At 44.1% G+C, this 27,552-nt stretch overlaps 1 protein-coding gene across 1 annotated transcript in view; it reads left to right on the forward strand.

The window, feature by feature from the left end:
• LOC143975571 (attractin-like) overlaps positions 1-27,552 on the forward strand; it is a gene marked incomplete in the record, with an annotated part of 173,878 nt that overhangs the window by 141,387 nt on the left and 4,939 nt on the right. Inside the window, 3 exon segments of the mRNA XM_077478034.1 lie at positions 11,479-11,557; positions 20,144-20,301; positions 23,922-23,971. Of these exon segments, the coding sequence (XP_077334160.1) occupies positions 11,479-11,557; positions 20,144-20,301; positions 23,922-23,971 (287 nt within the window).

Raw genomic sequence — 27,552 nt, forward strand, 5'->3', positions numbered from 1 at the left:
ATATTTTTTTATAACCTAATCCTGCTTAACTTCTCTATAACTTTATCCCTGACCTGTCTGCTGTGTTCCTTGGCCTTCATAATGCTGTTTGTTCACTAAGCTTCTCTAACAAACCTCTGAGGGCTTCACCGAACAGCTATAGTTATACTGAGATTCAATTTCATACAGGTGGACTCTATTTACTAATTAGGTGACTTCTGAGGCAATTGGTTCCACTAGATTTTAGATGTATCAGAGTAATGGAGGCTGAATACAAATGCATGCCACACTTTTTACATGTTTATTTGTAAAAACATTTGAAAACCATTTATCATTTTCCTTCCACTTCACAATTATGTGCCACTTTGTGTTGGTCTATCACATACAATCCCAATAAAATACATTCATGGTTTTGGTTGTAACATGACAAAATGTGGAAAATTTCAAGGGGTATGAATACTTTTTCAGGGCACTGTAAGTATACCTCCAGAACTACATCTCCCTAGAGTCCTTTCCTTTCAAACAGTGTGTGGGCAAGCTATTGGGAGTCAAGGCAGCAGCATTATTTTGTTGGGAAATAAATACATGTATGTATGTGGAGAAGGACAGGAAAGGGTAGGAATAGGTGGAGTTCCATAATCCAGCAGACAGGGCTGACAATGCTGACTGGGATTTTAATACAGCGGGGACACTATGCACACAGGAAGTTTTGTGATGGCTCCCATGCTCCTGGTCTTAAGCTGGCCATACATTATACAATTTTCTTTTCAAATTTGCTAAAGATTTACCTTTTAAAGAGGTACTAAACCTCAGGTGATTAACCACTTGAGATCCGCGCTATAGCCAAATGACGGCTACAGCGCGGATCTCCTTTTCCGGGACGACGTCAATAGACGTAGTCCCGTGTACGAGCGGCCTGCGCGCCCCCTGAGGGGCGCGCGCGGCGCGCTCTGTGATCGGCGAGTCCATGAGACTCGCCTGATCACCGATCCGTGCAAGGGGTCGATCCCGACCCCTTATCACGTGATCAGCTTTCAGCCAATGACAGCTGATCATGTGATATAACGGAGCCGGTAATCGGCTAGTATTCCTCCTCGCACTGTCAGCGCGAGGAGAAAAAAAAAAAGCCGATCACCGGCGGCCGTGATCGGGACATCAGTCCCGATCACGGCCAGCAATGCAAGCGACCACCTGCCCCCTGCCAGTGCCCACCTGCCCCCTGCAGTGCCATCCTAATTAAAAGTAAGTGCCCCCGTCAGTGCCACCCAGCAGTGCCCATAGTGCCAACCAGCAGTGCCCAGAGTGCCACCCAGCAGTGCCCACAGTGCCACCCAGCAGTGCCACCCACAGTGCCCACAATCTGCCTCAAAGGTGCTGCACCCCAGTGCCGCCCATCAGTGCCCAGCAGTGCCACCCATCAGTGCCCAGCAGTGCCGCCCATCAGTGCCCAGAAGTGCCACCTATCAGAGCCACCTATCAGTGCCACCTATCAGTGCCCATCAGTCCCATCTATCAGTGGTACCTATCAGTGCCCACCCGTGCCACCCATCCATGCCACTTATCCGTGCCACCCATCCGTGCCATCTTATCTGTGCCCATCTTTGCCCATCAGTGCCGCCTTATCTGTGCCCATCGGTGCCGCATTATCTGTGCCTATTAGTGCCGCCTTAACTATGCCTATCAGTGCCCACCAGTGCAGCCTATCAGTGCCCACCAATGCAGCCTATCAGTGCCCACCAATGCAGCCCATCAGTGCCCACCAATGCAGCCTATCAGTGCTGCCTAATCAGCGCACTTCAATGAAGGAGAAAAATGACCCGTTTGCAAAATTTTATAACAAACTATTAAAACATGATTTTTTTTTTTTTGTTTGTTTAGCAAAAAATAAAACTCCGAGCTGTAACTAAATACCACCAAAAGAAAGCTCTATTTGTGGGGAAAAAATTATAAAAAATTAATTTGGGTACAGTGTTGTATGCCCGCGCAATTGTCATTCAAAGTGCATCAGCGCTGAAAGCTGAAAATTGGTCTGGGACTGAGGTGGGTTTAAGTGCCCAGTAAGCAAGTGGTTAAAGAAAAAATAATTCCCTGCAAGGCAATGTCATAATATGCTAGTATGCATCGCATACTAGCACATTATGAAATACTTACCTTAGAATGAAGCCCTCCAGCACCATGATGTCACTGCTGAGACTGCTGACATCTTCCCCCAGTTTCCCTTCCAGGTTCATGGCCTCCGGCCGACGTCACTGCTGAGCATGCATGGGGGAGCCGCCATTTACAATGCAAGGTCTGAAGTTCTGGCACTGTAAGCTGGACCTCCAGGGCTGGTTCACACCACAAAAACGCACTCCGGATCCATTCCAGGTGCATTTTTTAATGCATTTTTGTCGTGTTCCGGTGCTTTTTGTGATGCATTACAGATGCTTTTTTTCCTCCTTGTATTCCTTTTTTTCCTCCCTGTGCTGGGGTCCTGTGTGTTTTTTGTGCATTTTTGATGCATTCCAGTGCATTTTTATTGCGTTTTACTGTGTTCCAGTACAGTCCAGTTGCAGGAAAAATGCAGCATGTTCTATATTTTTTTTTCTGGAACTGACTGTGCTTTAGAAGATATTTACCATTGAGAGTATCTCACCAAAAATGAAATTTTTGTTGCAGGGGATGCCTGAAATCTGACTCGCATCTTAGGCCCCTTTCACACTGTTTTTCCTGTATTTTTTACTCTGCAAGAAAAATGTTTCCCCTTTTAAAGTGATTGAACAAAAACAATGATTAAAAAAAACAACAACAAACATATCATACTTGCCTCCTCTGTGTAGTGGTTTTGCACAGGGCAGCCCAGATCCTCCTCTTCTATCGAGTGCTCGATAGCCAGCAGCTTCCTATGGGGCGCTGGAGCTGAATTACAGCTGTGTGTGTCCATTCAGACACGGACCACCACCAGGTAACTATATTGCATTTTATAGAAAATTACAACTCTGGAGATTGAAAAGGAAAATGGGATTTTTATATACAGCTTACCTGTAAAATCCTTTTCTTGAGAGTACATCACGGGACACAGGAGCTCATTACATAATGGGTTATATAGGCACCTCTGGTGATTGGACACTGGTTAACCCCAATTAAGGAGAATTCCTCCCCTATATAACCCCTCCCATATGGGAGACAGCTCAGTTTGGTAGCAAAGCAATAAGAAACCACGTAAAACCCAAGAGGGGCGGGAGTGCTGTGTCCCGTGATGTACTCTCAAGAAAAGGATTTTACAGGTAAGCGGTATATAAAAATCCCATTTTCTTGATCATACATCACGGGACACAGGAGCTTCATTACATAGTGGGATGTCCCAAAGCAATGCTCAGATTGAGGGGAGGGAGACACAGATCATAATTATAGACCGCCAGGGACAGGAGGACCTAAACTGCAGCCTGCAGTACACTGCGCCCAAAGTCGATATCCTCTTGCCCTCTGACATCCACCTGATAAAATCTGGTGAATGTGTGGACTGATGACCAAGTTGCAGCCTTACAGATCGGAGCCAGGGAGGCCTGGTGATGCACTGCCCAAGAAGCACTTACAGCCCTAGTAGAGTGCGCTTTCACTTGAAAAGGAGGGATTTTCCCTTTAACACTATAGGCTTGAGAAATAACCTGTCTAATCCACCTTGAGAGCGTGGATTTTGACGCCGCCTGGCCCTTCCTAGGGCCTTCCGGCAAAATAAATAAGCAATCAGTTTTCCTTATCTGAGCAGTTGCTTGAAGATATATACTGATTGCTCTAACCACATCCAAAGTGTGCAAAGATTCTTCTTCTGCGGACTGTGGGTCCGGAAAAAAGGATGGTAGGATTACATCTTGATTCAAATGGAATCCCAAAACCACCTTAGGTAGAAAGGACCTGTTGGGACGCATGACCACCCAGTCCTTATGAATAATTCCAGCTCCTTGCTGAAAAGAGCTGCTAGCTCTGATACTCTTCTAGCCGTAGATATGGCTACCAAGAAAAAAAATTTTTAGTCAGGAGAACTAATGAAGCCATATGCAAAGGTTCAAATGGTTGCCCCTGCAAAGCCGAGAGAACCAAATTCAGATCCCATGGGCATACCGGAGGTTTGACTGGCGGTCTTATCCGCATGGCCCCCTGGATGAAAGCCCGCTCCAGGGAATGCAATGCAAGTGGCTTCTGAAAAAACACTGACAAGGCCGAAATCTGCACCTTGATAGTGCTTATGGCCAAATTCATTTCTAGGCCTGACTGGAGAAAGGCCAAGATCCTGCTAATGACATACTTTCTAGGATGCCATTCCCTGAGTTCACACCAGGAAACATATGCCCTCCAGATTTTGTAGTAAATAAGCTTGGAGGCCGGCTTTCTGACATTGACCAGAGTAGAAAGGACTGGCCCCGAAAGGCCACAGTCTCTCAGAATGTGGGTCTCAGCAGCCAAACCGTCAAATTCAGACTGCGTAAAGCAGGATGGTAAATTGGACCCTGTGAGAGCAGATCTGGCCGGAGAGGGAGGATCCATGGCCTGCCTACTGCCAACTTCATGATCTCTGCGTACCACGGTCACCTGGGCCAAGCCGGGGCTACCAAAACGACCGATTTTGTCTCCCTCTTGACTCTTCCCAGGAACCGCGACAGAAGCGGGCATGGGGGGAAGGCATAAATCAGATTGTACTGATCCCAGGGAACTGTCAGAGCATCTGACCCCTGAGCAAGTGCATCTCTTGTCCTTGACACAAAATTGTCCAGTTTCCTGTTGAACCTGCATGCAAACAGATCTACGTCTGGAGTACCCCACCTGTGACATATGTTCCGAAACACGTCGGGGTGTAGAGCCCATTCTCCTGGGCACAACTGCTGGCGGCTCAGAAAATCCGCCTGCCAATTTTCCACTCCTGGAATGAAGACTGCAGAAAGACCCGGAACATGCTTTTCTGCCCAGACAAGTATGCGATTCACCTTTTTTTGCACTACCAAACTCCTGGTACCGCCCTGGTGATTGATATAGGCCACTGCTGTGGCACTGTCGGACTGAACCCGAACAGGGAGACCCCGTAGTCTGGAAGACCAGTTTATGAGAGCCATATAAACTGCCCGGATCTCCAAGACATTTATGGGCAATAGCTTCTCGATCGCAGACCATTTCCCCTGCGAGCACGTCTCCTCCAACACTGCTCCCCCGCCTGTCAGGCTGGCATCTGTCGTGATAATCTTCCATGGAAGAGGAATAAAAGTTTTGCCCTTCAGCAAATTCTTGGTTTGTAACCACCAGACGAGACTCTTGCGTGTCCCTGGGGATAGACGCATAGGAAGATCCAAGGATTGGGGCTTCCTGTTCCAAGCCGCAAGGATGCATCTTTGCAGCGGCCTTGAGTGGAACTGGGCGAATGGGACGGCCTTGAAGGAGGCGACCATTTTCCCTTACAGTCTCATGCACAATCGAATAGGGGAAGATCTCCTGCCCAGAATTAGGCGCACCAGATCCCCAATGGCCAAGGTTTTTGGCCTTGGAAGAAACACCTTGCCCTGAGCGGTGTCGATGATTATACCTAGGTATTCCAACCTGGTGGCAGGCTGTAGGGACGACTTTTCTAGGTTTATAATCCAACCTAGGCGTTCCAGGTGTTCTAGCGTTCTGGTAACACTGTGGTTCAAGAACGCTACTGTTTTCTCCATGAGAAGCAAATCGTCTAGATAAGCCATGACGGCTATACCCTGAGCTCTTAGGTTTGCCAAGAGAGGGTCCAGAATCTTTGTGAAGACTTGAGGGGCCGTAGCAAGCCTGAACGGCAAGGCCACAAAGTGAAAATGGCGCTGCTCCACCGCGAACCTTAGATATTTTTGGTGTGCAGGAAAAATTGGCAACTGCAGATATGCATCTTTGATGTCTATTGATGCCATAAACTCTCCCCCTTGCAGGGAGGAGACCACAGTGCGAATTGACTGCATTCGGAAGGACCGGATGTGTAAAAACCGGTTCAGATCCTTCAGATCCAGGATAGGTCTGACACTTCCATTTGGCTTCGGAACGGTGAAGAGATTCGAGTAAAACCCTGAACCCTGTTCTTTTGGGTCCACTTCTACTATCACCCCCTGGGATAGTAAGTGATCTAAGGCCAGAAATAGCGTTTTTTGCCTTACTGGATCCCTGGGGATACTTGACCTTAGAAAGCGAGATGGTGGAATCTCCTGAAACTCTAGCCTGTAGCCCAGAGATACCGAAGAGATCACCCACTTGTCCCGGATCTCTTCCCGCCAGGCTCCTGCAAACTGCAGGAGCCTTCCCCCCACTCGGCCGAGTGGGGGCGCCCCTTCACAAGTAAGCTTTTGGGCTCTGCTTGGCAGGCTTTCGCACCGAAGTCTTTTTCTGCCCCTGGGCCCGGCCCTGAGCCTTTCCTGTAGAGGAGGGTTGAGAAGGCCGTCACCACTGCTTAGAGCTTGATGCTCCGGGAGAGAGAGAACGCCTAAATGATGGACGTTTGCTCCTTTTGACTGGAAGGAGAGTAGATTTACCCCCTGAAATTTTTTGGACGAATTTGTCTAATTCTTCTCCAAACAAACGTTCCCCTTTAAACGGGAACCCAATCAAATTCTTCTTGCATGACAGCTCAGCTGCCCAATTCTTTAGCTATAGGGCCCTTCGCATGTGTACCAACAGGAAAGACAAACGAGATGCTTGTTGGACAGAATCCAAATCGCATCAATCATGAAACACAGAATTTGAGGTATTTCTGCATAATTCTCCACTTCCTCACTGGGAAGGAGGCCAAGCATCTGCTTAACCTGTTCCTTGAGGAACTGACACAACCCCACGGCTGCGACTGTAGGTTGCACTACAGCGCCAGTCATGGAAAAGGAGGCTTTTAATAAGGTTTCCAGCTTCTTATCAGTTGGATCCTTAAATACCTGAGCATTATCCAACGGACAAGTCCGGATTTTATTCACGCAAGAAACAGCCGCATCGACAGATGGGACCCCTGGTGAAACTTTCCTCCAGAGGATAATGCATAGAAAACCTTTTAGGAGGAGCAAACAGTTTATCGGGATGTCCCCAATCCTCATACAACAATTTATCCATTAAGGGATGAATTGGAAAGGAATAGGCAGTCTGTGTGGCTTTCCTGACTCCCAGGGAAGAAACAGAGGACGTAGCGACTTCAGCAGCAGGCATTCTGAATGTGGTACGCACCAATTCAGTATAATACTGCAACTGTTTTCTGAGCGCCTGGGAGGAGGGGACTCTCTCCTCTTCCTCTGAATCATCCGACTACTCCTGATCCCTGTCTCTCCTCATTTTCAGAAGAATCATCTGAGAGGGGAATCTCAGCAGAGGGAGGGGATCTACCCCTTTTCCTGCTATCTTTCAGGGAAGCAGAAATAAAATTAATTATTCTCCCTTCAAAACCCTCCAATGTAGCCCTAAGGGAGTCCTCAATGACATATACCGGGGCTGACACATTAGGAGAATGTCAGGGGAAAAGGCGCAACCTCGCAAGGTACGTTCGTGTTAACGCGCGTCAGCGCACACGGAGGCACAATGTGTTTCCAAGACGAACGCCCGACGCTACGTCTGATCGAGCGCGCGTACGCGGTGGTGATACGAACGCATAACGTACACGTCGTAGGCGTACGAACGATATGGCGCGCACATGACGTGACCTAGGCACCTTGCCTATTTAAACGTTCGCCTGACAGTGCTGCATCGCTGGATTATCGTCAGCTTCACCTGTGTACCTGTGTCTGTGATTCATGCTGTCTGATCTCCTGTGTACCGACCCGGCTTGTTTGACCTGCTCCTGTTGTTCTCCTGGCTCTTACCACTGGCTTGTACCCGACGTCCCTTGTCTGCTCCCTGCACCCGATCTAGGCTTGGCTTAGACTCCTGCTCTCCGGTCTTCAGCTCAGGACCCATTGCTCCGATCCCAGGACTGATCTTCTGTGCTTGACCCGCGGCTTGGCCTTGACTCTGCTATTTCGACTTCTGTTATCCCTCTCTTGGACTTCCTAGCACGGTTGCCCCGGAGACTTGTTTACTCAGCTCCTGTCATCTGCTACTGCTACCCGGCAACCTGTGCTACTGTGGGCACTGCATCCCTGTGTCATCTTCAGGGTTGTGCTGCACTCGGCCGCAAGGGGAGCCCTCTCAGCATCTCGGCCTCCCTCCAGATCGTGACAGAGAGGCTGCAAAACCTGACAGGGGCACTGACTCATCCTGAGAGGCTGGCTCCAGTCTTGCAGGGGGGGATGGTAACTTACAGGCATTTTTAGAACCCCTGGACCTAGGTGGCGATTTACCAGTGCCCTTGTTACCTCCCCCTGAGACCCTCTTACGAGGAGACATAGTCCTAAGCTACAAAGCAGAGGTACTAGTACAAAGTGCAATCACTGTTGTGCTTAAAGTCTCACAATAAATATATATGCTTAAACTGCACAACCTGATGCTGAGTAGGTGTCTAAGGTTTGCCTGGATCCAATCCCTTGAGATGCTTACTGCTCACAGCTCCTGTGTCTCCACTTACAGCCCCCTGACGCTCTGGGCTTTTTAAATCTGCCGCCTGGCGCCTGCGCAGTACAGCGCCTTGCACACTTACGTGCACGGCTCACAACCACACTCCCCCCTCCTCCATTAGGCCGGGAGCGCGCCCGGCGCGTGCACTAGGACCGCAGAATCCAGGGGGGGAAGGGAGACTCCATCGGAGCTGCGTGGGACCCTCAGACTACGTGGGACCCCTGTATTACCTCTATTATGGCAGGGATTGCAGTGGAGACGTGAGACAGCTGAAGAACCAGGCTTCACTGAGCATGTGTACTGAAAAGGCATGTAAGTATGCATCAGGCTGCTCTTACTCCCTCTAGTGGTGGAAACCAGGTAAGACATACTACTACTCAAATGAAGAAATCCATAATATATATAGGATTAACTTCCCTTACCTGTCCTCGCCGCAGGAATTGCTTATAACAGACAGATTCCAGCCTTCACCCATCACCGCGGGCAGAGTTGTGCCAACCTTCAGGTTTTTTTGGGGTTCTTTCTCAGAAGAACCTCCTACCTGGACCATGTAAAAGACTCTGCCAGAAACTTTCGTGCCACTATATAAATAGTACACCAAGTCTGGTTTTCCCAGAGCCCAGTCTTCCAATGGAGAGGACTTACAGGCCAAACCTCGTTTCTTCGGATGACGAGGCCCGGGTACCATACCATCTTGGGAGTCAAATATCGGCCCGAGATATGGATCCGGTTTGTTGTAGCCCTTAGGCCCCCGCAGGGACCTGCACAGAGCTTTCTTCATAGCACATGTTTTACGTGACCAACCACCATAGACACTGGCGAAAAAACTGAGGTGCCTCCCATATGGGAGGGGTTATATAGGGGAGGAATTCTCCTTAATTGGGGTTAACCAGTGTCCAATAACCAGAGGTGCCTATATAACCCACTATGTAATGAGCTCCTGTGTCCCGTGATGTATGATCAAGAAAGATAGTTTTTAATAACATTCGATTACAATATGACTTGTGTTGGAAGAATACCCTATATTATTTTTTCTTTATTTGCTATTTTTTTCCCTATGAAAGTGGAGTTACCCTTTAACTGTGCAATGGGAGGGCCTGCCTGATTACATACAAATTGATAGTGTTTAGGTTTGACCCCATATTATATGGTTTTGGTAAATCTAAAGGAAAATTGTACAAGAACATAGTATAATGTTTGGTCAGCCTTAAAACTGGGTGATTGCAGGCAGCATGGATGGAGTCCAGGTGCCTGAAGTGATTAGGTGGCAGTTATCATTGGGAATGGATTTGAAATGGAGATTAAAGTGGTTCTAAAACCTTAGGGGTTGTTTACCTTTATGCATTGTATGCATGAAGGTAAAAAAAAAAACCTTCTGTGCTGCATGTGTCCCCCCAGACACCCCTTATACTTACCTGAACCCAATTTCCATCCAGCGATGTGCACAAGAGCAGCAGCACTCTCCCCCTCGTCAATGGACAGATTGATGGCAGAGAGAGCCATGAGCTCCCACTGCTGTCAATTAAATTCTGCGATGAGGGAAAGGGCTCAGCCGCACTGTCTGTGTCAGTGGACGCTTCCTATGGGGGGCAGTCGCCAAAGAGGAGGAGCCAGGAGTGCCAGTGGGGGACCCCAGAAGAAATGGATCCGGGCTGCTCTGTGCAAAATCATTGCACAGAGTAGGAATGTATAACACGTTTGTTATTTTAATACAAGAAAAAAATAAGCTTTATTGTTACTTTAACTAAATCATCATATTAAACAGATTTTTCCAAAATCAAAAAATGTATTGTAAGCCTGGTATATGTAATATGTGTGTGTGTGTGTGTGTGTTAAAATTTATCTGATCCAATGCCATGGGTGAATTAAAAAAACACAAAAATAGGTAAATACTACAAACAGGGCTGCTGATAGAAATAGCGGGGCCCCATACAGACTACTTGACACCCCCCCCCCCCCCCAAGAAAATATTAAAGCTATATTTTGCTAAAAATACAATAAAATCATTATTAGCAGACACAAATACAACATAACTCTCAGAATTCCTGCTAAATCTAAAAGATAAAACTGAGTTAATAAATAAAAATGAAGATCAGATCAGAGAGACAGAGAGAGAGAGAGTAACAAGTTACAGAGATAACAAACTCATGAGCAGAGCTAACTTTAGAGCCAGAGCTGGGAGGGGAATTATTGAGGGGAGGCTGTCTCTTACTCAGCAGATAAAAGCTGGCAGCAGGGAGAAGGGGAGAGACCAGCTTTCAGCTACTGGAGTTCTGCAATTGTCGCCCATCACTAATCCCCCTTCCTGTGTGGGCCCCCCTGTGTGCTTGGGCCCCCTACAAGAGGACCGGTGGTCCCCCCTATCACCGGCCCTGACTACAAACATAAGTCTTTTAAAAGTGATCCTGTATTCACTATAAAGCTCTAGCTGACATTATGAACAAGCACCTTACCTAGAGGCTTATGTAACCTACCTTGCAGGGCACCCTAGGAAATACTATATGCTCTACAAATAGTTCTTTCAGTTCCTGAAGGTGAGCTTGGAACTGCCCTCTTACATCTCCCACTCCCTAATTTTGGTCCATAAACACGATGGGACGCCTGCACTGGCCCATTTTGAGGCACGAGAAAGTATGAGCTTAGCTCATCATCACACTTTGACTTTAAGAAATCTCTTTTGCAGGAATTCTTGGACTTCAGATTAGCTGTTCCATATTTTTATTTAAGTAGCTCCGAATGCCTTTGGAGGAATCAAAACGGATTTATTTTTTGCTTCTTTGCAGGACTAATGTCAGAAAGCCACCACTGTCTTGCACTGATTTGTGACAGTTCTTGGTAAAAATGTAAGAAATCACAGTATGGGGGGGGGGGGGGGTCTTTTAGATTAAGTACTTAACTGTCAATGTTCCTAGGTGCACCTTTTTATGTTACAGAGAGAAATCATTGTGGTATCTTAACCTGTTTTTTTTTTCTTCTATTTAACTACAGCAAAATCTGGACCTGGACTTTTATATTATTGCCTCAAAGAACATTGACCTGAATATCACTTGGGCAAAAAGCTTTGATGGTAATTTAATCCTTGTGTAGATATACATACTAAGAAACTGTTCATAGAAACAAGGCTTGTGAAACAGTAAAAGAAAAAATGCAAACATGCAAAAATAGCCTCTTTTGTTAAAAACAAAAGAAACATGCAAAACTAGAAAATGAACATTAGATTTGACGTACATGACTGCTTTCACACCTTGTGGACCAGTTGTCCTCTGTCCAAAATATGCACCTCACTGTTCTGGAATCAATGTCTATATTTAACTGAGGTATACAGGAAGTTTTTCACCTTCAGAACGGAGGTTTCGTGATGTCACTACTGGCCACTTGCGCTCCACACTGGTCCCGGATACTGGCGAGCACCCATCTTGCAGCACCGGACACATCCCACGCTGCAGTACTGCATGGCCACAATAGCCCCAAACAAAATCACTGCGCAGGCTGGAGTTGCACTTAAAAATGTGTTGTTTCGACTTGCAAACAAATTCTACTTAAAAACAAACCTGCAGTCCCTATCTTGTTCGTAACCCGGGGACCGCCTGTATTGCACTATTGCACTTTTCCAGACTGTTTTATTAAAAAGATTGTCGAAGAAAGCTTTCTGGGTCCAAACTTGCTGGCATTGTCTTAGTGTTTTGCCCTGTCTCTGAAGACTCACTTTGTGAGTAAGCCAGTCGAGCCAAAACACTAGTAGCAACCTCAAAACCTAGGGTGCTAGGCACCTAAAAACACATTTCGTGAAAGGAGAAAACAGTGTGGGACTGAGTGGTGACATCTTACTATGGGTTAAGTGTAGCATGCATATGTACTCTGCTATATGGTGTTGAGGAAACACCTCCCTGCTGCTGCTGCTGCTTCTCCTGCTTGCAAAGAGTAGGACTGCCACCTATCTGGGATTCACCTGTATAGTCCGGGTTTTGAATCATGTGTTCGGGGTTGCAGGCGGACTGAAACCCAGACACATTATTTAACTTGGGCTGTGGCTCCCCAAGTACCCAAGATAGTCACACACAAATATGTTGCCATCTGGGAGCTGCAGGCAGGTGCATGGGAGCAGGTTCGGCATCACTGGGGGGGGCAGGGCGATGATGTTAGCAAGAGCAATTTTGTCACATTCATTGTTCGCTGCGGCAAGCTATGTGCATCACATCACTACTCTCTTTGGGGCATCCAAAGGTGTCCCGGGGCGCTAAAGTGTTCAGGTTTGGCTTGAAGAAAAGGTGACAACCCTAGCAAAGAGCCACGTGGGACTTCAATTCTTTGTGCATTTAGTGACTTTGTTCACCTCTGGCTATCCAACTCCCACCTGCTACCAGAATTTTGAGTTGCTCAAGCCTTTCCCCCTGAAGATTCATAGTCCATTACATTAATTTGGTTTAATTTGAAAGTGACATTTTAGTTTTTATCGATGTGTGCACCACACAAACTAGAGGATCAGCTTGCTGCTTCTACCAATGTTTCCAGTCGTGGGGCCTTTAGAGCACCTAAGGCCACAAAGACATGCACATTGCACCTACAGTTACAACTGTTTCTTGAGGTTGGAAACACCCAGGCAAGCTATTCGCACCCCTCAAGCGTTTATTATCTGTACAAAAGTAGTCTACCCCTACAGTCCTGTCTAACAAAGGGTCTACCATACCAGTGGAGGACCCAACCAATAAACAGTTGTAAGCTCTCTCTAGAGCTTTGTTCTTACTGACAGGCCCTGCTCTTTATCCCATGTTGGCTGTGACTTTACTGTGCCATCCATGGCTGACTGGACAAAATCCCTGAAAAAGGAATCTTACCACTGCTGCAGCTGATCCCTTAATATAGAACACTTGGAGCAAATGGCTGTAGCTTTAAACTTTAGTTGTGATGGCTTGCTGAAGACATCTGGGCTTATCTCTCGCATGGGTCTCCTGTCAGTGCACGTACATAGAACACTTTTACTAAAGTGCTGTATCATGAAACCCACATCCAAGGAGCATCTGATCTGAATATCCTTTGAGGGAGAACATCTACTCTTAATACCAATATTGCAAGAGCACCCAACTAAAGAATACTAAAGAATAGACAACAAAGTCTTCTTCCTCTTTATGTTAAGAAACATCCAGTGTCTTTTTCTGTTTCTGTGGCTGTCACATTGCGACCACCAAGCTTGGTTTTTCACGTCACTTGAAAAGTTTGAAGTCTCACCTCCAAACTTCAAGTGTCGTCACACAGACTAGCAGGTCTCCACTGAGCCCCCTTGGGTCTTCTGGATAAAGATGTCATTGCCTCAATTTTTGTGCCAGAACAGTTTCAATAATTTTACTCCAACATGTTCACTGTTCCCAAATATAAAGAGGGCATCTGTCCCATCTTTGATTTCAAAGTTTTTAATTTCTTCATTCAACCCCATAAATTCCACATGGAATCCACCAGGTCTGGCCTGCTGTGGGCATCAAGGACATATCCCTACATATCCTTATTTTTTCAGTGCATCAGCATTCTCTACGGCTCGCTGTGGGGCCCCTACATTATTAGTTCATGGCCCTGCCCTCTGGCCTGTAGTCTGCACCTTTTTGAAATGAGTGCGAGAGACTCCTATTAGCAAAAGTATGTAGGCACAGGACACACCCCTGCCATGCCCCCCTTAAAGGAGAATTATAGAACAAAAATTATTAGTTAAACCCAGAAGTGCATTTTTTTACCACTACTATTCCAGTATACTGGCTTTTGAAATTCACAATTGCAACAATTTAGAAATAGGCTAAAAGGTTTAGCACTGGGAAACACTTTTTTTAAAGATAAAATAGTGCATTTTATGTACAACTATATAGATTAGACCAAAATGAGGGACAAATAAGGAGGAAAGAGGAACAGAGGGACTTTATTCCAAATCAGGGACAGTTCCTCTAAATCAGGGACAGTTGGAAGCTATGCCTCAGATGTTTACGAAGGTGCTGACCCCAATATTAAAAGGCTCTAATTCACTATCATGGCATCTCCACTGTGGGACCTCCATTGGAGGGAACAGTAGGTGAAGGCTTTGTCAGACAACTTAGCATTGACTCTTCAGACATAGAATAATCCAGGATCCTGAACCTTCAGAAATCAGCGATGGAACCAACTCATTGTTCAAAATATCTGGATCTAGTCCTGGCCAGAGTGTTTCTTTCACAGGAGAAAGTTCAGACTCTCCAATCTCAGATTCAACCTTTTTGACTCTACTCTTTTGCTTAAGAGTCTTCGGCCTGATGGTAGCCTCCTTCAAGGGAGCCCAGTTTGCTCAGTGCCACTTCACACTTTAGTCCTTTCACGATAACAGAATATTGTGTTGAGACAAGTCAGTCAAGTCCCTGAACAGACCGAGATTGGCACCAAGAACCAGGTTGCGACATGACCTCGTAGCTTAAGTATCCAGCTTTGGAATCAGGGAAGTCCCTTCTTCTCACCTCCTGGAACATCCTCATGAGGGATGCTAGCCTTTTGGGCTGGAAAGAAGTCTTGGGCGCCCTGACAATGCAGGGGACTTAGTTATCAGTGCAGTCTTGTCTTTTGATCAACATCCTGGCACTTCAGGCAAATTGGCTGTCTCTGCAGCATTAGACCATTCTGCTAAGAAGGTAATTCGATCTAGATTCAGTCATGCAAAATTGCAGCAATTGTGTTCATAAGCCTTTAGGGAGGAGCCAGATATCTTTTCGCAGATCAGATGCTAACCTGGACAGAACTTTTCATTGCCTGCCACCTATAAATACCAAGTGAAGAAAACTGGCAAGTAGCTCCACCAGATAGACACTGTGGTCTTATCTGATGGTAATTTAGGGTGTAGGTGTAAGGTCCTTTAGGAAGCTCTATGAGCTGCACCCAGTCTACTCTCCAGCTTTTGATTGTTTGTTTTTTCTTGGCCCTGGGGGCTATTGCTCTTTTTCCCACCCCTCAGTTGCACTTCTTTTTGATGTCCAAAGGTGAAAGACTTCCATAGTCCCTCAGTGAAAGAGAAAAAAATAGGATTTGTATACTAGCCACAAAATCCTTTTCTTGGAGTCCAGGGTAAACACATTCACCCCTCTGTGATTATGTTCATGCTCTTGTTATTGCTTTGCTACAAAACTGCTGGAGGGGTTATCTGGGCTGACCTACAGTTTGTTTTTAGCCTAAGGGTGAAAGACTTCCTGTGTTCCCAGTAAAGTCCAGGAAATGGATTTTACAGTGAGTACAAACATCCTGTTTTCTCTAAGGTAGATTTTACCCTCATATTCGTTCACCCTATTCCTTTGTTAAAGGCTGCTTTGTCTTCCCAATATACCAATATACAGGTCCCTGCATTCCCCACTACACTGACTGCACATAACTGCATTTATCAAGATAATTTGCTTTGTGTTTGGATTTTGGAATGTTTGGATGTACAAGCTTTTGTCTCAGTGTACCAACTTCAGTCTTAGTGTATTACTGGGTTTGAAAACACAGGGATGCAATGCTTGTTAAAAAAAAAAAAAAGTCAAGCTCCAGCAACATACAAACTGACTATATTACTCCATGCGTTCTGCTTGTACCCTTTATTTAATGACCCAATGTCTTTATTATTGACTTTGCAGATGTTTTAATGAAAGCCCAGCCTTGATAGCCAAAAGTTAACCCAAAGCACTCCTGAAAAGAGAGTCCCGCAGCTGACAACCACAGGGGGGTAGGCGTTGGGACGGCATGACATGTGTTGGACTGCACAGTCGCCGTCTTTAGAGAGGGTTTTTTGGCAGCTTTAAGAAAATGGGTGGGCAGGGCTGGGGGCGGAGCCACGGCATTCTTACATGCTAGCAGCGTGTAATGCTAGCAGTCCGAGAGCAGAGGAGGAAGCGATCCCCACCCACCCTCCCTGTTTTTTTTTTACTGGGGGTTGGGTCCAAGTGTATCAGGGTGTAATCCTTTAGGTGGTTCTTGGGGCTTTAGAAGAGGAAGTGAGGTACAGGTAAAAAGCCTGTTGTACCCATCCATGGGATGGGGGTGGTTTAATGTACTTTCAGGTTAGGAGGGGTTAACCTGGAAGGGTTTAAAAGGGTAGGTCACAGCTACAGTTGGTTATAGACTCAGAGACAGGGGTTGCCGTCTGGAGGTCAAGAGGTCAAAGTTGGAGTTGTTCGCAGTGACCAGTATGTTGTGATGCTACGTACCCATGACCCATGGTAAAGGCTGGGAATTTTTATAGTATTTAAAAGTTTATGGAATTTTATTAATATATATTTTGTTAATAGTGTAGGCCTGATGGCCATTTGCTCCAAATCTAGTCCAGTCGTTATTAATGCGGGATGGGGTTTGGAGAGGGTATGCCCGTCGTGGGGAAGGTTACATAGATATACATACCACTGGGTTAAGTCCTACAAATATCATGTCTTTGTACACTTGTCTTTAGAATCTTTCTTTATTGTTACCATTACTGAACCCGGTGCTGCAGAGTTCTAATAACCCCCCCCCCCAGTAGGTGGTGGGAGTCAAAAAGCAGATACTGGTTTCTGTGGGTAGGTTTCCTGTAGACTTCAAAGCCCAAGTCACCCTCCTCCTTATAACATGCAGTCCCACAAGGGCGATTTGTTCTTATGTATGTCTTCCTGTGAAACCAAGAGTTTTTTTTTATCTCCTCAGTTTATGTCTTGGATAAAAGTTTGTATTTGACCCTCTACATACCAATGTTTTTGCCCTGAATGATTTCATGAAAATACCTGTTTTTGGGAAACATACATTTACAAACGAAACATTATATTGCAAAAAAATACTTTTTACTTTCCTGCCCCGCTGCCCATTCCTGGAATTTTTGCTTTCTCTAGCAGAATCTTCACATCAGATATACTTGAGGGGGTGCTGAGATACTTACTACACCTGCCACGTGCAGTGGTGCCATCTACTGGCCCCAACATCACTACTGCATTCTGCTGTGAGATTCTTTTATTGCAGTCTGGAGATTTCCATTGCTTTCTGTCTGGACAGGAAGTGATAGTAATTCTCTCTAGGGGCAGCAAAACCCTGTTTTTATTACATTTAGGAAATGTTACAAATTCTGTCATATTGTTATTACTGTCTTTGTCCTCCACATACAAAGCCATTCACAACTCTGCCCCGAGCTACATCACCAATCTTGTCTCCAAATATCACCCAAACCGTCCCCTCCATTCTTCTCAAGATCTCCTACTCTCAAGCTCTCGCGTCTCCTCCTCCCACACTCGTCTCCAGGATTTCTCCAGAGCCTCTCCAATCCTCTGGAACTCGCTACCTCCACCGGTCCAGCTATCCCCTACTCTTGCTACCTTCAGGCGATCCCTGAAAACTCATCTATTCAGGGAAGCCTATCACGTCTCAAACTAATCTCCTACCACTTCCATCAACTCATTCCCGACAGTTATAACCTTCTGTACCACCTGCCCCACCCTTTTAGATTGTAAGCTCTTCTGAGCAGGGCCCTCTTAATCCTCTTGTATTTAATTGTATTGTAACTGTATTGTCTCCCTTTTATATTGTAAAGCGCTGCATAAATTGCTGGCGCTATATAAATCCTGAATAATAATAATAATAATAATACTCTCCCTATGTTGAGGGCTTATTCACTCATGTGTTTTTCTTTGGTTTATTTTTTCAAATTCTATCCAAAGAAAAACGTTACCCTTTTTTAGCACAGGGGTCAGCAACCTGTAGATCGCGATCTTCCAGTAGATCGCGGACAGGTGACTGGTAGATTGTGGTCTGAGCTTGTTGACCCGTCATTCCAGAGCATCAGAGCGCAATACAGAGGGACTACTTGTAAAGTTGGAGGGAGCAAGAGCCGCTTAAGCCGATGCCTCCTTTGTAGCGCTGGCTCCTGTCCCATGCGGTGTGATACCACCTCTTATCTCGGCTAGCAGTTTCCAGAGTGGTGCCAGCAGCAGGAAAGAAGAAGCGATATGTTGCCTCCTCAACACCTAATTTAAACCCATGATTGCCACGCAACGTACATGATGGCAACACGGTAGTATGGCAAATAGAGGTTTAAATCGGGTGTGAGGAGGCGACGCTGTGTTTGGTGATCTTCGACTTCTCCCATGTTGTTCATAGGCGCTCCATCTCTTTAAGGTTGCCTACCCTTGCTTTAGCAGAAGGTGTCCTTTAAGGCAGGGGTGTCCAACCTTTTGACCTTCCTTGGCCACATTGGAAGAAGAGGCATTGTCTTGGGCCACACATAAAATAATAAGGATAGCTAATGAGCAGGAAAAGTCGGGGCAGATCGCAGGTTAACGATCACTGATATAGATAATGTACCTACGGTATCTTAATAATAAAACTTAATTTTTTTGTAATATTTTTTATTACAGTAGTAAAAGAGGGCAACACAAAACTATAGCGACATTTGACACTGTTTTTATCAGTATCTGGTTGGATGGATGGGGTAGCAATTCTCAGTGAGTTCTCAAGGTACTCATCAGATCTTTTGTTTCTAATTTTGCCCTTTGTGTGCTTCATCCTTGAAAATAGTTGCTCACAAATATATGTGCTGCCAAACACTGATAACATGAATAAGGCGTGTTTGTGAAGAATTGGATCTTTTTCTTTTGGGAATATAAAACTTTTAAAAGTCCAGTAGAGAAGAGACACTGTCAAATTTTGTTCGGCCGCATGTGTTTACTAAGTGTAAATGCATTTTTACAAAGAAATCCCCCCCCCCCCCCAAATCAAAATTGTTAAGTAAGTTTATGATTTTGCACTGGGCCGAATTCATAGCCACAGGGTCGCAGGTTGGACATCCCTGCTGTTATGCTGTGTACACACGACCGGACTTTTCGACGGACTAGGTCCGACGGTCTTCCCGACGGACTTTCGGCAGAGTTCCGATGGACTTTCCAAATGAATGGACTTGTCCACACACAATCACATCAAAGTCCGATGGATTAGAATGTGATAACGTATGACCAGACTAGAATAAGGAAGTTCATAGCCAGTACCCAGAGCTGCTCCAGCGGCATTTTTTTGTCCGTTGGACTAGCAAACACACGATTTCTCGATAGGAACTGGGTCTGTTCTATTATTAAAGTCCGTCAGATTTTTGGACAGCAAAGGTCCGATGGAGCCCACACATGATTGAATTGTCTGATGGATTTGTTCCGTCGGACCTTTGCTGTTAATGTCCGGTCGTGTGTACGTGGCATAAGGCATACCCACAATCCCGTGAGTGCAGTCCACCTTGTCCAGTACTTACATTCCACTCCAGGTTCCATTGATGTTCACTGCACCGCCCTTTCCCAAGCCGCACAGCCTTTTTTTCCTAAAGCACCCCTACTGGTCCTCTTCACTCTGGGCATGAGTGCGACCATCCTACTCACATCTACCGTGAGAGCTGTATTCTGAATTGACCACTGGCGGCTGTTTTGAGTACAACTCCCCATAGGAATGAATAGAGTGTGCCTGATGGAGAGGACCCAGTGGGAATGTTTTTAGGAACGTGACTCCAGCCAGGGCTTCTTACAACAAAAGCAGGGGACAGGGGTAGGCTGCACTTAGGATTCAGAGGTCATACTTTAAAGGAAAAATCACACTAAAGGTACAGTTGTCCTTTAAACCCCAGACACCAAGATTCAAGGTATTGTCTAAGTTGATTTAATAATATTCTGTTTAATTGCAGCTGGTACAAAGGATGGGAAGCAAAGACCTATTGTCTCCATGAGCAATGTCGGGAAGTATAAACATACTTTACACAGAGAGGCATTTGACTTCCGTAATAATCCCAACCTCACGTTCTTTGTCCATACCAGTAACTTCACCTGGCCGATGAAGATACGGGTAAGAGGATTGCACTCTAAATGCTGAACTTCACATTTTCTTATTATTTAAACAATATTTAACATACTCTTTCGCTTAGACATGTATATGTAGTTTAGTTTTGATTCATTATTGACATAAATTTTTTATTTTATTTAAATTATTTTTTTTTTTTTTAACATTCAGAGGTGCTTTATTATCGTGTAAAGTAAATGCAGTATACCAGTTGACATAGAACATAACATTACAAGTAGATGAATAGTAGAAGTGTTGCGAACAACATATGCAGAAAAGTATTAAGTACCTATAGTACAGTGTATAGAGATTAGGGATACTAGCCGCAGCATTACAGTCCTATATAACACAGTAACTATGGTGAATAATTGACAAATTAAACCTAGGTAGAGGTCCAGGGGGCCCACACTTTAGCGTATTTCCACTGACAGCCCCTATTTATATAAGTAATCCTATACATAGTCAGGGCCGCATCTATCTGTGCCTCCTAAGAGGTGAGGGCTGGCGAGATTCAAGGAGAGAATTTCCTTATTTGCATAGAATAAAAGGTAAGAAATGAACAGTTTGGAATGATGAGGGCGCTGTGCATCCTCATGAACCCCCCACTAGGGCCAGCTCCGGTAGAACCGGAAGGGACAGGTGTAGCCTTGAATTTATTTATCTGAACACTGTTGTCCAATAGGTTGATTTAATCAAACATGTTAAAAAAATGTACCCACATTTACATCTGGAGCAGATGGGATCTCTGTCTGGAAAAATCAGATGATGTTTCTGGGGTGTGTAGTATATCCTATGTAGGAATTTCACCTGGATGAACTTGTCATTGGAAGAGATGACTAGCTTGGGGCCGTGCTCCAGGCAGTCCTCCCAATCCTCCCTGTACAGTGAAGGTATGTCTCTATTTCCCACAATGTTTCTATCTTGGGGGAGTCGGTGCCCAGGAGTGCTCCATATAGAGTAGAGGGGTTTGCTAGGGTCTCCCAGTGACAGAAGTTCTTCAATGGGGTCAGCCTGGAGAAGAGGCAGTCGAAGAAACTGGGCCCTAGCAGCGTGTCGTAATTGTAGGTACCTGAACCTCATCCATACTTAAGCAGTAGGTCTAAGAGCAACATTAACACACCCTGGGGCATAACATGGATCAAGGTTGTAATACCATATCTGGCCCATATGTGAGGGTCCGGAACAGTACGGAAGTGTGGCAGGTTGGGGTTCCCCCATAGCGGGTGTGTCGGAGACCACTGGTGAGACTGCAAATGTCACCTAGCTGCTACCCACACCCTCCATGTTGATCATGTGAATCGTAGCATACGCCATTTAGGTGAAGTTACAAAGGTCAGCCAACGAGCCCAGACAGACCGCCTCCAAGCAGGTTGCAGCATTAGATTTGGTGCCCGTGAACCACCACTGAACTGTCACCAGCATTGCTGCCCAGTAATATATTTGAAAATTGGGAAGGGCCAGTTCCCCAAGTGGAGCAGGCAGCCACAGGGAGGATCGTGTCAACCTGGGGGACCGCTCCACTCCAGATGAAGGAGCCCAAACACTTATCAATTTCTTTAAAAAAACTAGACGATGATCCATATTGGACAGTTCCTAAACAGTTCATTCAATTTAGGCAGATTGAGGAGATTGATACGACCCAATAGATTAAGGGGTAGGCTCGCCCAGGTGGCACACATATAAATTAGCTTTGTTAAATTTCATTAATTCCTTTTTAGAATTTGTTTTCTTTTTACAAAATCATATTGATTCGAATTTTCCAAATTTGGTCGAATTGAACACAATTCAACTGAAGTTGGAAAATTTGAATGGATTTGAAATCCATTCAAATGGCATTTTGAATTAGAATTGAAGTCCATTCAAATCAAATGTATTCTATTCTAAATTAAAACTTTGGAAGATGGTTATATTCTCTCTTTTCCAATTCTATTCATTTATTTTCTATTATATTCTATTCTTTTCTATTGTATTCAAATTCTAATTTATTCTGTTCTATTTTATTCTATTCTTTTTTTTTCAATTTTTTTCTATTCTTTTCCATTCTATTCTTTCCTATTGTATTCAGATGTATTCAGTTTGAAATTTACATTTCAGAAGATAGTTATATTCTTTCTATTTTATGCTCTTCTATTTTTTCTTTTATTCTGTTCTATTTCTTTATTTTCTATTTTATTTTATTCTGTTCTTTTATTTTCTAGTCTATCCCTTTATTTTCTATTCTTCCTAGTCTATTTGAATTTATTCTGTTTGTAATTTGAATTTTGGAAGAAGGTTATATTCTTTCTATTTTATTCAGATTTTTTAAATTTTATTCTATTCCTTTATATTCTAGTTTATTTTTTTCTATTTTATTCTATTACTTTATTTTTTATTCTATTTTATTCTCTTCGGAAATTTGAATTAGATTATTGATTTGAAAATTATTCAAATTCGATTCAAAAACTATTCGAATTTGAATTGCGTCTAAAATTTTGTTTCATTATTTCTGATTCATTTTGAATTCATTACTATCATAATTCAGATATTTGGTACTGCTTCCCAACTTGTTAAAGTGGACCTACACTGCAAAAACCTCGCTCTCCCACAACTAAATATACAGTATATACTGTATATTTTTAAGCGCTTGCAAATATTTTGTGCTCACCAAGATGAGAATAATGCGCTCTCAGTTCCACCCCTGCACAAATGAAGGGATCTAGTTGTAATGGGATTTGGCCAAGATCTTCAGCACACCTGCGCATGCATAAGGGGAAAACTGCCAAGTCTGCAAAGATGGGTCCAGGACAGTGTTAATTTTAGTCTTAGGACTAAAATGGCATTTTAGTTTTAGTCCCATTTTAGTCTTCTGCAATTGTTTTAGCTTTAGTCGTATTTCGTAGACTAAATTTTAGTCGACTAAAATGTCCTACATTTTAGTCAACTAAAATCCCCAGTACATTTCAGTAATTGCAATTTAGTTGTAGTCGGTCTTTTGACTAAAATGGCATTTTAGTTTTAGTCTCATTTTAGTCTTTTGACAAAAATGGCTTTTAGTTTTAGTCATCTCAAATATTTTAGTTTTAGTCGTATTTTAGTCGACTAAAATAGTATTCATTTAGTCGACTAAAATGTTTTAGTTCTTTTAATCGACTAAATTAACACTGGTCCAGGATGTTTTTATTGATTGTTTTTACGTGCATGCCCGGGGACACTTGGCACATGGACATATGTGCCGCAGGACTTTGCCAGGTCTTCAGAGATGGTGGTGTTGGGAAGGGGAGGAGGCGCTGGGCTATCATCAAGGGGACTGAAGTTTCAAAATATGTTTTTACCTTACGGCATTGCCTGTTCCCTTTCTCGATCCAGCGCTGTGCCCCTCTGCAGCACTGGTCTTTCTCCCTCTTTTCCCAGGCACAGAGGCAGGAGCCATTGGCATCTGCTGATATCAATAAAATCCTGTGAGGAGGGACGGGGAGGGGGGGGGGGCAAAGCCATGTTTGTGTGTGTGTCTGTCTATGGATGCACACAGCCCAGCTCAGGAGCACATCCACACAGCTTGCTATAAGCACATGCATGGGGCAGTATAAATAATTTTTCATTTAGTCTAAAAATAAATAAATAATAATACTGTTTTTTTTTTGTTTCAGATTGCGTTTGCACGTGGTGCCAGACAGAAAACACTTTTTGAACTTATCGGGTAAGTGCACACTAGTGTCTGTAGTAAGATATGAGATGGGGGAAGAAGGAAAGCATTGGAATGATTAGTTGGGGATAGATGCATGAACTGTTGTTTCTTTGGACAGGTGGTAGGAAGAGCTTTTTCAATACTTGCCTTATATGTAGGTTGCAGAGGTGCAAGGTTTGACACTATATAATAAAAAAATAATTTTGGCTTAATCGCAAAGGGGTTAGGCTTTGACGAACGAGCATTCTGCACATGTATGAAAAATCTTCAGAAAATTTCTATACTTCCTTCAGATGGGTACATTTCACTGTGATACCCCCTGGTTACTGCAGAAAGATCACAGCCTATCAGTAGCCATACAACTGAGATAAATAAAATAGTGTAATCCCTCACGCCACTAAGTGAACAAATAAAATCAAATATAAGTGAATAGAATATACGTGAAAATTGCTGCTAGACTTTTATTGTACACAGTGCACTAAAAAAATGGGTATAAATGTAATAGTGATCAGTACAACTTCCTATAATTGGATATCATACACTGAAGTGATTACTGTGACAAAATCCATCAAAAATTGCACAAAAATTATAATGATAACGATTGGTCAATTGCTGTGAAAGAAAGTCCTTTTCAAACAATGTGCCGAAATTCCTGTGATCTACAAATCTTGTGAAAAACTATTTTTGTAATGAATGATTCCTCTATATGTGGTCTTCGTCTGAACTTAAAGTGGAGTTCCTCCCTAAAGTGGAACTTCCGTTTATCGGAACCCCCCCCCCCCCCTCCGCTACCACAGTTGGCACCTTTCAGGGGGGAGGGGGGTGCAGATACCTGTCTAAGACAGGTATTTTCAGTCACTTCCGGGCATAGACTCCCATGAGAGCCTATGCCTCTTCCTGTCCCGCTACGCTGTCTGCTGGGACACACACGGGTCCCAGAGACAGTACGGAGCATTCTCATTGCACTGCGCGACTCGCACATGCGCAGTAGGGAACCGGGAAGTGAAGGCGCAACGCTTCACTTCCTGATTCCCTTACCAAGAATGGCGGCGGCAGCAGCCATGAGCCGAGTAATTGATCGGCCTCGGCTGCCGACATCACTGGACTCCAGGAAAGGTGAGTGTCCATTTATTAAAAGTCAGCAGCTGTAGTATTTGTAGCTGCTGGCTTTTAATAATTTTTTTTCGGGTGGACTCCCTCTTAATGGTCCCAGAGCTCTTTACTCAATGAGGAATATAAACCGCCTTAACGATCTCCCTGGGACAGATCAAATCTCCATCTCTTCATCCCACAAGGACACTGTGGTTTCTGGTAATGCTGGACACGGCTATAGGTTTTCCACCAGTGTCTCCGACTTTCCAGGCTCCCGATTATAAGATGCTTCCAATGTTGTCAGATGTTATAAGGGGATAAAGAAAAAGCCTCCCATAGCGTAAAAACGTTTAACTAAACTCAATTTATTAAAGGCCAAAACTATTAAAAGCAGTAAAAAACAGCAGTAATGGTGCAAACAACTCGTTGTAGACAGCATTAGACACCTATTAACTCGCTTCCTGGTTCATTCAGTAAATCCAGCCACTCTCTACGCATTACATCATGACACGTGACTTCATCAGGGGGAAAGTGAGACACACTGTTGGAAAACCTGTAGCCATGTCCAGCATTACCAGAAACCGCAGTGTCCTTGTGGGATCAAGAGATGGGGATTTGATCTGGCCCAGGGAGATCGTTAAGGCGGTTTATATTCCTTATTGAGGTAAGAACTCTGGGAGCATTAAGTTCACACGAAGATCACATATAGAAGAATCATTCATTACAAGCATTGTTTTTCACAAGATTTGTAGATCACAGGAATTTTGGCACATTGTTTGAAAAGGACTTTCTTTCACAGCAATTGACCGATCGTTATCATTATAATTTTTGTGCAATTTTTGATGGATTTTGTCACAGTAATCATTTCAGTGTATGATATCCAATTATAGGAAGTTGCGCTGATCACTATTACATTTATACAACTGAGATAGCTGCTTTCCAAATTCTGGCCAAATTAGCCAAAATCCCTACAATAAACATGAGCTATTGAGAAAAACGTTCATATTTCAGTCATAAAGGGACCTAGAGAGGCATGTTCAGATAGTTGGGTCATGGTGTTCCTCCCAATAGTCCTCTGAGGTAAACGGCCAGCGTTCCATGTAGGTAATGTTGTGCATGTCCAAAGACATGCAGGTAGCTTAATTGGCTTCTGTCCAAAATTGGCCCTAGTATATGAATGGGGACCTTGGATTGTGGGCTCCTTGAGGGTAGGGACTGATGTGAGTGTGCAACGTACAGTGATAGGGACAATTGTAGAAACTCACTCAGGTTGAAGTGGATGGACTGGTGTCTTTATTCAACCTTACTAACTATGTAACTATGTCACAGTGAGACAGTAATGCCGCGTACACACAACCGGACTTTTAGACGGACTAGGTCCAACGGTCTTCCAGACGGACTTTCGGCAGAGGTCCAACGGACCTTCTGAACGAACGGACTTGGCCACACACGACCGGACTAAGTCTGTTTCGAAAGTCCGTTCGTTTTGAACGTGATGATGTAAACGGGACTAAACAAGGAAGTTCAGTAGCCAGTAGCCAATAGCTGCCCTTGCTTCGTATTTGGTCCATCGGACCAGCACACAGATGAACGGTTTTTCAGATTTTTAGTCCCTCAGATTTGAAACATGTTCTATTTCTAGGTCCGTCAGATTTTTTTAATAAAAAAATGGTCGGACTAGCCCACACACGATCGGATTGTCCAACGGAAAGTCCGGTCGTGTGTACACAGCTTAACAGTTCTTAGCCACCTTGCTACATAAGTCATGCAGCTTTTGGACTGCAGAAAATAATAATCGCTGCCATTACTAATAAAAAATAAATTAATAATAAAAATGCCATAATAAAAAATGCCATAACTATCGCCTATTTTGTGGACGCTATAACTTTTGCGCAAACCAATCAATATATGCTTATTGCGATTTCTTTTTTTTTTTTCTACCAAAAATATGTAGAAGAATACATATCAGCCTAAACTGAAGAAAATTGTTTTCAGTGCCTTGCAAAAGTATTCGGCCCCCTTGAACTTTTCAACCTTTTGCCACATTTCAGGCTTCAAACATAAAGATATAAAATTTTAATTTTTTGTGAAGAATCACCAACAAGTGGGACACAATTGTGAAGTGAAACAAAATCTATTGGATATTTTAAACTTTTTTAGCAAATAAAAAACTGAAAAGTGGTGCGTGCAAAATTATTCAGCCCCTTTACTTTCAGTGCAGAAACTCACTCCAGAAGTTCAGCGAGGATCTCTGAATGATCCAATGTTGTCCTAAATGACTGATGGTGATAAATAGAATCCACCTGTGTGTAATCAAGTCTCTGTATAAATGCACCTGCTCTGTGATAGTCTCAGGGTTCTGTTGAAAGCGCAGAGAGCATCATGAAGACCAAGGAACACACCAGGCAGGTCCGTAATACTGTTGTGGAGAAGTTTAAAGCCGGATTTGGATACAAAAACATTTTCCAAGCTTTAAACATCCCAAGGAGCACTGTGCAAGC

Source organism: Lithobates pipiens, unplaced genomic scaffold (genome assembly GCF_037356315.1).
Source record: "Lithobates pipiens isolate NorthernLeopardFrog02 unplaced genomic scaffold, aLitPip1_a1.2 Scaffold_13, whole genome shotgun sequence".
Classification (NCBI taxonomy): domain Eukaryota; kingdom Metazoa; phylum Chordata; class Amphibia; order Anura; family Ranidae; genus Lithobates; species Lithobates pipiens.